Source organism: Capra hircus (genome assembly GCF_001704415.2).
Source record: "Capra hircus breed San Clemente chromosome X unlocalized genomic scaffold, ASM170441v1, whole genome shotgun sequence".
In the NCBI taxonomy this organism is placed as follows: Eukaryota; Metazoa; Chordata; class Mammalia; order Artiodactyla; family Bovidae; genus Capra; species Capra hircus.
In genome coordinates, this window is record NW_017189517.1 from 37167856 (window position 1) to 37179426 (window position 11571).

The 11571-nt window shown below is 41.1% G+C and overlaps 1 protein-coding gene across 1 annotated transcript; it reads left to right on the forward strand.

The window, feature by feature from the left end:
* Positions 1–2852: 2852 nt before the first annotated feature.
* Positions 2853–4488, forward strand: BEX2 (brain expressed X-linked 2). The gene is made up of 3 exons (XM_018044285.1): positions 2853–2997; positions 3440–3517; positions 3853–4488. Exon 3 carries the CDS (start codon positions 3858–3860, stop codon positions 4242–4244), a length of 387 nt encoding a protein of 128 aa, XP_017899774.1. The 5' UTR covers positions 2853–2997; positions 3440–3517; positions 3853–3857; the 3' UTR covers positions 4245–4488.
* Positions 4489–11571: the final 7083 nt, after the last annotated feature.

An 11571-nucleotide genomic window follows, 5' to 3' on the forward strand; every position in this document is an offset into this window, starting at 1 on the left:
CCAACAAAGGTCCATCTAGTCAGGGATATGGTTTTTCCAGTAGTCATGTATGGATGTGAGAGTTGGACTGTGAAGAAAGCTGAGTGCCGAAGAATTGATGCTTTTGAACTGTGGTGTTGGAGAAGACTCTTGAGAGTCCCTTGGACTGCAAGGAGATCCAACCAGTCCATTCTAAAGGATATCAGCCCTGGGATTTCTTTGGAAGGAATGATGCTAAAGCTGAAACTCCAGTACTTTGGCCACCTCATGCGAAGAGTTGACTCACTGGAAAAGACTCTGATGCTGGGAGGGATTGGGGGCAGGAGGAGAAGGGGATGACCGAGGATGAGATGACTGGATGGCATCATTGACTCGATGGACGTGAGTGAGTCTGAGTGAACTCCGGGAGTTGGTGATGGACAGGGAGGCCTGGGGTGCTGCGATTCATGGGGTTGCAAAGAGTCGGACACGACTGAGCAACTGAACTGAACTGAACTTTCCCTACACATGATATTTTTTCAGATGCATCTCTGTCATTGCTTGTACCAGTACTTTGTCCCTTTCTATGGCTTCAAAGTATTCTAATGCATGAGTGCATCACAATTTTTTCATTCATTTCTTGATGGACTTTTAGATTGTATCCATTTAGGGGTTATCATAAATGGAATTGCTATGAGCATTCCTGTGCAAGTTTTTCTGAGGAAATATATTTTAAATTCTGTTTGGGAAAATTCATAAGAGTGAAATTTCCAGGACAGACGGTTAAGTGTAAGTCTAACTTTTCAAGAAACTGTTAAAATCTGTCAAGGTGATTGAACTTCTTACCAGCAATGAATGAGAATTTCAGTTGTCCATATCCTCAAAAATACTTAAGATTGTCAGACTTAAATTTTAGCTACTCTGATGAGTATGCGGTGATATTTTATTCTGTATTTTTTTTTTACATTTGCCTGATGATTAATGAGATTGAGTATCATTCCATGAGCTCATTGGTAATTGGTATATGTACTTTTGTGACATTTTTGTTCATTCTGATCATCTTTTTACAAATTTTTCATATATTATTTATTTTGATCATTTTTAATTGCATTGCTACCTTCTTATTTTTAAATTTGAGTTCTTTATACATCTTCTGAATACAAACCTTTTGTTGGTTACACATATTATAAATATTTTCTCCCAGCTTCCCATTTCATTTTTTAACCGTATCTTTAAAAGAGTGGTTTTTAATTTTTGTAAGTCCAGCATCTGTATGCTCCACTCTCTGTAAAATTACATCATAAGTCTGGAACTTAGATAATGCAATTTTCCAGATTTGTGTTTTTCTTTTCAAAATTATTTTGCTTGTTCTAGGCCCTTTGCGTTTCCAGATAAATTTAGGGGGAGGGTAAGTTTGTCAATTTTGGAGAAGGAAATGGCAACCCACTCAAGCATTCTTGCCTGGATAACATCATGGACAGAGGTGCCTGGTGGGTTACAGTCCATGGGGTCGCAAAGAGTCGTGCAGGACTTAGCAACTAAACAACAACAAAGTTTATCAATTTATATGAAGTTTCCTGCTGCAAGTATGATTTTGACAGCACTAAATTTATGGTGGTTTAGTAGCTAAGTCGTGTCTGACTTTTGCCACCCCGTGGACTGTAGCCCACCAGGCTCCTCTGTCCATGGGATTCTCCAGGTAAGAATACTGGAGTAGGTTGCCATTTCCTTCTCCAGGGGATCTTCCCCATCCAGGAATGGAAGCCAGGTCTCTTGCATCGCAGGCGGATTCTTTACCAATTGAGCTACAAGGAAAGCACTGAATTTATAGATCAACTTAAAGAGAATTAATATCTTAACAGTACTGAATTTCTGGATCAAGGACCATGGTTTATCTTCACATTCATTTTGATTTTAGCTTTTTTCGGTGGTCTGTAGTTTTCAGTGTATAAGTTTTCTTCATGTTTTCTTAAATTTACCCCAATTCCAATTGTTCATTGCTAGCATACAGGATCACAACTGAGTTTCTGTATATCTATAACTACAAGGCTGCTAAATTAAATTCTTAGTTCTATAGTAGGTTTATTGTAGATGCCTCAGGAATTTATCAGTATGCTCATGCGATTTGCAAACAGACATACTTACTGCCTTTTGAATCAGAAATTTGTGACGGAGTTTCTGTTGTTCTCTTAGTTCTGAAAAACAAACAAGGCTCTATTGCGCTACACACTTATTGGCTCACTTCATGGAAGGGCCTCATGAATCTAGCGGACCTTCACAAGAGGAACCATCAGCTGCCCTGTCCTTTTCCAAGTTCTAAAAATGTAGCTGCCTGTGGAGTCTATATTTATATAACGACTTAGCAGAAGAAACAGGTGTTTGGGTTCTTTTCCCCAAACTTTAACCCTTTTTCAAACAAAAACGATTTTAAAAAGTACAGACTCCTGTTTAAAATAAAGGGAACAAAACAGAGAGATATTAAGAATTTTTCAAAATCCAGACTCCTAGGCTCTATTCCTGACCTATTTCTTCTACTCGTTTTAGTAGAGGAAAAGAGAGACTGGAAGTAAAGACAGCAGGTGGAAGGAGTGTCCTGGGAACAAGAGGGAAAACGCAAGTCCTCAGAAGAGAAGTGGGCATGGCCATCGGCCCCCTGGGAAAGTACTGCCCTTCCCAGGCCAGAAGAGAAAGACCCAGGAACACATGAAGAAAGGAGAGCTCTGAGGCCGGCTCCTGGACAAATGTCACGGGGCCGGGCGGTGGGTAGGGCGGGTGGGTAAGAGTGGAGTGCAAGGGGAGAAGTCCCCGCGGGCTCCGGCTCTGCCAGACCCCCGGCTCGGGGTAGGAGGGGCGGGGTGAGGGCATGGCCTTCCGCGGTGACGCATGCCCCACGTGACCGGGCGGCGCCGAGTCTTGCACGCTCAGCTCTTGCGTCAGACCCGACGGTCACCAGCTCGCTTCTTGGTACCTGCTCCGCCTGGCACTGAGGGGAGTGCGGGCCGGGGCGGCCCCCAAGAGTGGCAGGCGCGAGGGGAGCAGGTAAGAGACCCGGAGTGGGGTCCACAAAGGTGGCGTGGGCGAGCGGACGCGGCCTGCGGACCCTTCCTGGGGGTCCTGTTGCCCCTCAGTAGAGACTGCAGCTCCCACACCCCCCGCGACCCAGCATTTGGCAGACGAAAGCGGCAGGCCTTTCCGGGGGCTGGGGTGGGGGGCGGGCCGGGAGACCGTGGGGCCACAGCCCCTTGCGAACACCTGCCTCTCGCACCGTAGCAAGCTTTCCCCACAGCCCCGCCCCATCCCCAATCTTCTTGGGGTAGAAAAAATGGTGGTTGGTGCGGGGGGTGGGGGCTGGGAAGGGGGCGGCCGAGCGTGGGAGCGGGGCACACTGGGTAGGGGTGGCTGGGGGTAGGGAACCCGGGGCCGGGAAGGGGCCGAGCGCCCGGCTGCAGCAGCCCCCTGCCCCCACCCCGACTCTTTGCAGGTCTGCGAGTCGAAGTGTTGCAGCGGCGCACTTGCAGCAAGAATCGGGAGGAGCAGGAGACAGCAAGGATAGGCCCAGGTCGGTGCGAGGGACAGTTGGGCGGTGGGGGGAATGTGGGGAAAACCCTAAGACTCCAAATGCTCCCTGCAACCCCGTCCTCCATTTTGGTGCCTGCAGAGACCTGGGCCTGGATCGGCAGGGAAAATGGTGGGTTGGGGCGCAGGAGGGGGCCAGTGCTCGGACTGGGGGCCCCCTAGAGGGCGTAGGAGGCCTCTCAGGTGGGAAAAGGAAAATTTGAAAAGCCTTTGACCACCAGGACTGGGAATCTTGAGAGGTGCGTAGTAGGGCCTCTGTCCTCGGTGCTGATCATTCCACCCAGAAAATAGCCCCTTGTTGCGTCTTTTGTCTCCTAGGAGCAATGGCGTCCAAAGAGGAACAAGCAGTAAAAAATCACAGCATGGAAGTTGCCAACCAGGAGAATGAAAAAAAAGATGGGAAGGATCAAGATGCTAATAAAAGAGAACCTATGGCCCTCCTTTCGGGTGCTAGTGAATATTATGTACCTAGAGGAAATCGTAGGCGGTTCCGTGTTAGGCAGCCCATCCTGCATTATAGATGGGACGTGACTCAGAGGCTTGGCGAGCCACAGGCAAGGATGAGAGAAGAGAATATGGAAAGGATTGGGGAGGAGGTGAGGCAGCTGATGGAAAAGCTGAGGGAAAAGCAGTTGAGTCATAGTCTTCGGGCAGTTAGCACTGACCCCCCTTACCATGAGCATCATGATGAGTTTTGCCTTATGCCTTGAATCCTGATGTTTTCCCTGAAGTTAAGAGACACTTACTTCCTCAACTTAGATGTTCTTGAGTTTCCTTTGTTGTAAACGTTTTGGTGTTAAACTTGTTTCTTGCGCGTTTCCTATTACCAGATTCTAATTAAATGTTGTGTTTTTGACCCAATCTGTAATTTTCTGTCAGCAGGAAGGTTTTAACTGTTGCATGGAGAAATGTTCATTATATATTGTGAAGTTAATAAAGCAGTTTAAAAAAGCATTTTGTTTTTTTTTCCCTTAAAATCGTATATGCTTTATATATGAACACACCATCTAAAAATATATAAAGTAAAAGTATCTCTTTATGGTAGAACTATGAATATTTTTAATTTTCTTATCTCTATTTTCTCCCTCTTTTTGTTTGTCTGCATTGGAAAATTCCCAAATGATGCTGATTGGAGTACTAGATCTTACCTTTTCAGTATCACAGTCACAGATAATTTCTTGTGTTTTTCACAGAAATGGAAAGCCATGTTCATTGTCTATCAGATTTATCAATTTAGAACTGTCAGAGAGGACATCCTCATTTTAAAGATTAGAGGTCCTGGTGACCCACATGTTACACCCTCCATGCACTTTTTTTTTTCTTTTTGGCTGTTTTGCAGCTTGTGGGATCTTAGTTCCCTGACCATAGATTGAACTGGAGCTGCAGCAGTGAAAGTGCCAAGTCCTAACTGTTGGACTGCCAGGAAACTCCCTTCATTTTCTCAGTTTTCAAAACAATACATATTAAGGAAAGAGCTTGTTGACCACTTGATGAAAGTAATGTGAGCACTTATAAGTACTTGTGACAAAATCTTGTTTTTAGCTTACCTCAATCTCTTATTTAGAAGTATAAACCTAATAATGATGAGATATACCTCTTTAAAAATCATGTTTCTCAGCAAGATGAATATAATAATCACCTCCCAAGCCTTTTGTGTGCACTTGATGAGGCAGTAAGTCTAAGCTTTCTTTAAGCTTTTAACTACCCCTGGGAGATGCATGACCCAAACCTTTAGACATTACCTTCAGTTATTTGAGGGACGTTCCCAAAGCCAAATACTTCCCTAGTGGCTCAGACGGTAAAGCGTCTGCCTACAATGCAAGAGACCCAGGTTCAATCCCTGGGTTGGGAAGATCTCCTAGAGAAGGAAATGGCAACCCACTCCAGTATTCTTGCCTGGGAAATCCCACGAACAGAGAAGCCTGGTAGGCTACAGTCCATGGGGTCACAAAGAGTTGGTCACGACTGAGTGACTTCACTCACTTTCCCAAAGCCAAGTTGTCCCAGTACTCACAAACAAGTTCCTCTGCTGTTGTGCCCCATTGCCACCTTCCTCCCAGGTTGTTGATGTTCAGGAGTCCTTAAGGTGAGAAAGTCCTACTGTGTCTCTGGAATTCCGAGTGAATTGAATCCTCACTGTTCTATAAACTGTGCATAAATCCCTTCTCTCTGTTATGCTTCCTGGAAAGACCCTGTCTTTCCCAAGTGCCTTCCCAAGAATCTCCCTGTTTATGATACTATGCAAGATGTGTGAGGAAACAGCTCACTTAACAATGTGAGAAAGTCCCTCCTCACATCAACCCTCGTGAAACCTATGAAAGTAAAAAATTATCCTATATTGAGTCCACGGGGTCGCAAAGAGTCAGACATGACTAAGTGAACAACAATATTGAGTTAGATGCCAGGAGATCATGTCAGTGAATTCAGTAGATACCCAAAGGTGGAGATCTTTATGAGAAGATTGATTGGAGGACTATTGGGTTAGTGTCCCAAAAGAAAACGAAGTTGCCATGCAGTGTGCTAAGTAGGTGAAATACATATTATGTATGAAGATAGTCTTCTGTGGAAATAAACTTAGAACTTAGGATTCTAGAACAGAAGTTGGCAAACCACAGCCATGAGCCAAATTTAGCCTCCTGCTTATTTTTTTGGGCCAATGAGCTTAGAATAAATTTTACATTTTATAGTGGTTGAAAAAATATTTTGTGACATGTAAAAAATCATATGAAATTCAAATGTTTATATCCATAAAGCTTTATTGGAATACAGACATTTATTAATTTATATATTATCTATGGTTGATTTTGGCTTACAGTGGCAGAAGTGAGTAGTTGTGAAGAGATGGTATGGCCCACTTGTAAAGCCTGCATACTTATTTGGCCCTAATAGAGAAAGTTTGGTTGGTTGTTGCCTGAGCTTCTTACGTGGAGCCTAACTACTCACATACTACACCATTAGATGCCCTTTCAGATCCAAACACTCTGTTAAGAGCCAAGGGAAGGTGGTTAACAGCATTCTGTCCAGAGACTAGAATCCGAAACTCATCTTTCTCTGAGGCTGACAGGGCACCTTGGATCTACCTATACACAAAGAGATGTACACCTATGCACCTATACCCCTCTGCTCTAGAATATAGCATCACAATAGAACTTACAAATCCAAAGGGGAAAGTGGCTAGGCAGGTCAAAATGGCATGTAACACAGCAAACCCCAGACATCATGAATCAGATGCCTAATCAATTTCAAAGCCCTTCCTCCTCCAGGTGCTTGAGACATAGGGTATATTCATACGAGACAGAAATTTATAAAGAGAAAGGCTAAAGTTGAAAAGACAGGAAAACAAATGAACAGAGAGGCTTATGCCCATCAGACTTCTCACTCTTTTTCTTCTTTTTTTAAACTGTATTTTTTTGGCCACACCATGCCCTATTCAGGGTTTTAGTTTCCCCAACCAGGAATTGAACCGACACCTCCTGTGGTGGAAGCACAGAGTATTAACCACTGAACTGTCAGGGAAGTCTCTTAGACTTATCAGTCTTGACTGCCAATGATTGCATCAACTTCTATGGAAAATAGAAGCATTATGGCTTTCTTGGCCTAAGGATATTCAGCATTTCCTTCATGAAGAGAAATTGGAAGCTCACATGTGAGTGAATTTATAGTATATTTTTATAGAAGTTTAGACATGCATATACCCCCAAAACTGTACGTCTCTTTGTATATAGGTAGATCCAAGGTGCTCTGTCAACCTCAGAGAAGGATGAGTTTAGGATTGTAGCCTCCGGACAGAATGCTTTCTGTTAACCACCTTCCCTTAGCTCTTAACAGTGTTTGGATCTGAAAGGGCATCTAATGGTGTAGTATGTGAGTGGTCAGGCTCCATGTAAGATGCTCAGGCAACAAACAACCAGCAGAAAGTGACCAAAAGACCATAAGGAAACTGGGCATGAAGTTCCCTTGAAGGGAACAGCCATATCTAAGACCTGGCTGTATTTGCCTGTTGACATCATTTCTATGTGGCGAGCTTCCTTTTCTCCCTCAGTGGCCATTCTTCACAAAAGGGATAGACAAATTCTTCCCATAAATACCTAAAAAATCTAGCAAAGAGAAGACAGTGAGATTAGAGAGTGTGCCCTTTGTTATCAGAGAAAAGGGTGTTCAAGAAAGTTTTGAGATGTAGGTATGGATTAGTCATTGAAATTTTAGTATATCATGTATATCTAGTAGAAAAAAACTAAGAGTAGATTTAGTGTTTGTCAGCAAATGACCAACAAGGATACATGTTTGAATCCTTATGTATTTCAATAAAATTTAAATAATAATGTAGATAATACAACATTTAAATACAAACAATTGCTGGATTTTTTTCTTAAAAAAAAAAATCTATTGAAGGAAATTCAGAAAATAAACTTAAGGGCCACCTTGTGACCAAAGAAAGCTATGCAGTTTGAATTTTCTAGCCAGAGGCAGAGCAAGAATAGTGCACAGACACTGGACTCTTTCAGCAAGTCCAGATACATATGAAATGCACTTTGGTTAAAGTGAAACAAGTCCTGAAAAATTAACCATCATTTGAAACATCAAGCCACATTTATGCTTCGAATGAAAATAGAGTAACAGGGACTGGATTTAATTCCCTATAACTGAAAAAATGAAAATGTGGACAAAATATATAAAACAACAATTTTCAGTTACTGAACATTAGACAGTGGAGGGAAAAGTTCTCTGAGAGACGGGTAACAATATGAGCCTTCAAATTGCCCCCAACTTACTATGTATTATAGGATTTACAACACATGTAGGAGTCAAATGTATGTCAATAGTAATACAAAGGCCAGGAGGTAGGGAATAGGCATACACAATTTTAAAGTTCTTATTCTATACCTTAATATCACTTGAAGGTAGATTCTGAAATGTTAAAAATATGTATTACCAAAATAGATAAAATGGAATCTTTAGAATACATGAGAAAATGTTGGAGGGAAAAGAGAAAAACAAGATCAGATGGGACAAATGGAAACAATGGCAAGATACTTGATTAAAATTCAAACATGTCAATACCAATACTCACTTTAATATAAATGGCCTAAAGACCCCAATTATAAAGCAGATATTATCAAACTGTATGGAAAAGGAAGACATAAATATATGCTGCCTATAAGGCCCTTATTTTAAATTTAAAGATACGAATTGATTATAAGAAAAAGAATGGAAAAAGAGAACAAGCTTAACACCAGTCAGAACAGGTCTTGAGTGGCTATATTGATATCAGTTACGATAAATTTCAGAGAAAAGAATAATACCCTGACTGGCTACAGTCCATGGGGCCAGAGAGTTGGACACGACTGAGTGATTAACACTAACACATCATGGTCATAGGATGTCATTACATAATTTTAAGTGGTGAGTTTGTCAAGAGGACATAAAATCATAAATATTCACATACTACAGTGCTTCATGTAAATTGATAAAATGATAAAATTTTATCATTTTAAATTGATAAAAATGCAGGATAAAAAGACAAATCCCAATTACAATCATAAATTTCAACACCTTCTCTAAAATACTGATAGAACAAGTAGACAGAAAATCAGCAAGTACATATAACTTGAACAACAATGTGAATCAATTTACCTAGTTGACAATTGTAGAACTTGCCACCAACAACAGTACATTTGTTTCACATGCATGTGGAATATTGACCAAGATAATCCATATACAGGACCATAAAATATACCTCAATAATGTTAACAGGATTCAAATCATAAAATATATACTGAACACAATAGAATTAAACAAGAAACTAATGACAGATCTCTGAAAATTCCCCTAATATTTAAATTAATGTGAAACAATACAGATCTAAATAACTCAAAGAAGAAGTCAAAAGGGAAATTATAAGATACTTTGAATTGAGTGAAAATGAAAACTAAGCATATAATAATTTGTGATATGACAGCAGTAGTACTTGGGAAATTTTATAGTATAAACACTTATATTGGAACAGAAGAAAGCCCTACAGTTGTTTAATAAATGGAAATTTTATTTAAAACACTTCCTCTGAAGGAGACTATAGGTCAAGATGGCTTTAGTGGTAATTCTACCTATCATTTAAAGACGCATGCATGCATGGTCAGTAGCTTCAATCATGTCTGACTCTTTGCGACCCTATGGACAGTAGCCCACCAGGCTCCTCTGTCCATGGGATTCTCCTCACAAGAATACTGGAGTGGGTTGCCATGCCCTTCTTCAGAGGATCTTCCTGACTCAGGGATCAAACCCTCATCTCCTGCGTCTCCTGCATTGCAGGCAGATTCTTTACCATTGAGCCCCCCGGGAGGCCCCATTTAAAGATGACATAACACCAGTTCAGTTCAGTTCAGTTCAGTTCAGTCGCTCAGTCGTGTCCGACTTTGCAACCCCATGAATTGCAGCACGCCAGGCCTCCCTGTCCATCACCAACTCCGGGAGTTCACTCAGACTCACGTCCATCCAGCCATCTCATCAGTGATGCCATCAAGCCATCTCATCCCCTGTCGTCCCCTTTTCCTCCTGCCCCCAATCCCCCCAAATCTATGCCAAATCCTTAGAAAACTGAAGCAGAGAGAATACTTGCAACTCATCCTACAAGGTTAGAATTATCCAGATAACTAACCAGACAATTATCGATAACTAAAACCAATATCCTTCATGGACACATATGTAAAAATTCTTAACAAAACTTTAGTAAAATCTAGTTCAATTATTGGATTTGGAAGAAAAGCTATGACCAACCTAGACAGCATATTAAAAAGCACAGATATTACTTTACCAACAAAGGTCCGTCTAGTCAAAGCTATGCTTTTTCCATTTGTCATGTATGGATGTGAGAGTTGGACTATAAAGAAAGCTGAGTGCCGAAGAATTGGTGCTTTTGAACTGTGGTGTTGGAGAAGACTCTTGAGAGTCCCTTGCACTGCAAGGAGATCCAACTGGCCAATCCTAAAAGAAATCAGTCCTGAATATTCATTGGAAGGACTGATGCTAAAGCTGAAGCTCCAATACTTTGGCCACCTGATGTGAACCAGGTACTGGAAAATACCCTGATGCTGGGAAAGATTGAAGGTGGGAGGAGAGGGGGATGACAGAGGATGAGATGGTTGGATGGCATCACTGACGTGACGGACAGGAGTTTGAGCAGGCTCCGGGAGTTGGTGATGGACAGGGAAGCCTGGCGTGCTGCAGTCCATGGGATCGCAGTGTCGGATACGACTGAGCGACTGAACTGAACTGAGTTCAATTATATATAAAAATTACAATACAACATCACCAACTAAGGTTTATCCCATGGATTAAAAGCAGGGTTAGTATTTGAAAATCAAAATTCACCATATTGATATAAAAAAGAAAAAAATAAACATATGATGATCTCAAGTGAGAATGAAAAAAAATGGCTAAAATTTAGAAACTGATTACTGATTAATACATTAAGGACCAGAGATACATTAATATGTCTTTTGTTACCTGAATGTTATTGACTGGGGATGTTTCAATATTCACTTACATAACAAATTGCTGGCCACAGGCATTAACTTTTGCAAAAATCCCCCCATCAATAATGTGTTAAAATACTCAGCAATGAAGTACAGAAGAGACCTTCCTCAACCTGATACATCTATGAAAAACTTACAAAATGATATGTGCCTATGTTTTCCCCCTAAGATAAGAAACAAGGCAAAAATGGACATTTTTACTAATTAGAATCAACACTGTACTAGAAGTTCTAGCCAGTACAATAAGAAAAAGAAATAAAAGTAATACAAATTGCAGAAGAAAAAAATAGATACATCTTTATTCATAGAAAACAAAATTGTCCCTGTAGAAAATGCTATGTAATATACTAGAAACTACTAGAGCTAATAAGTGAGTTTAGAAAAGTTTCAGAATACACGATCAATATACAAATATATTTCTAGTTTTCTGAGACTGCTGTGACAAATTACCATAAACTTGGTGACTTGAAAAAACTGAGATTTATTCTCTCACAGTTCAGTATGC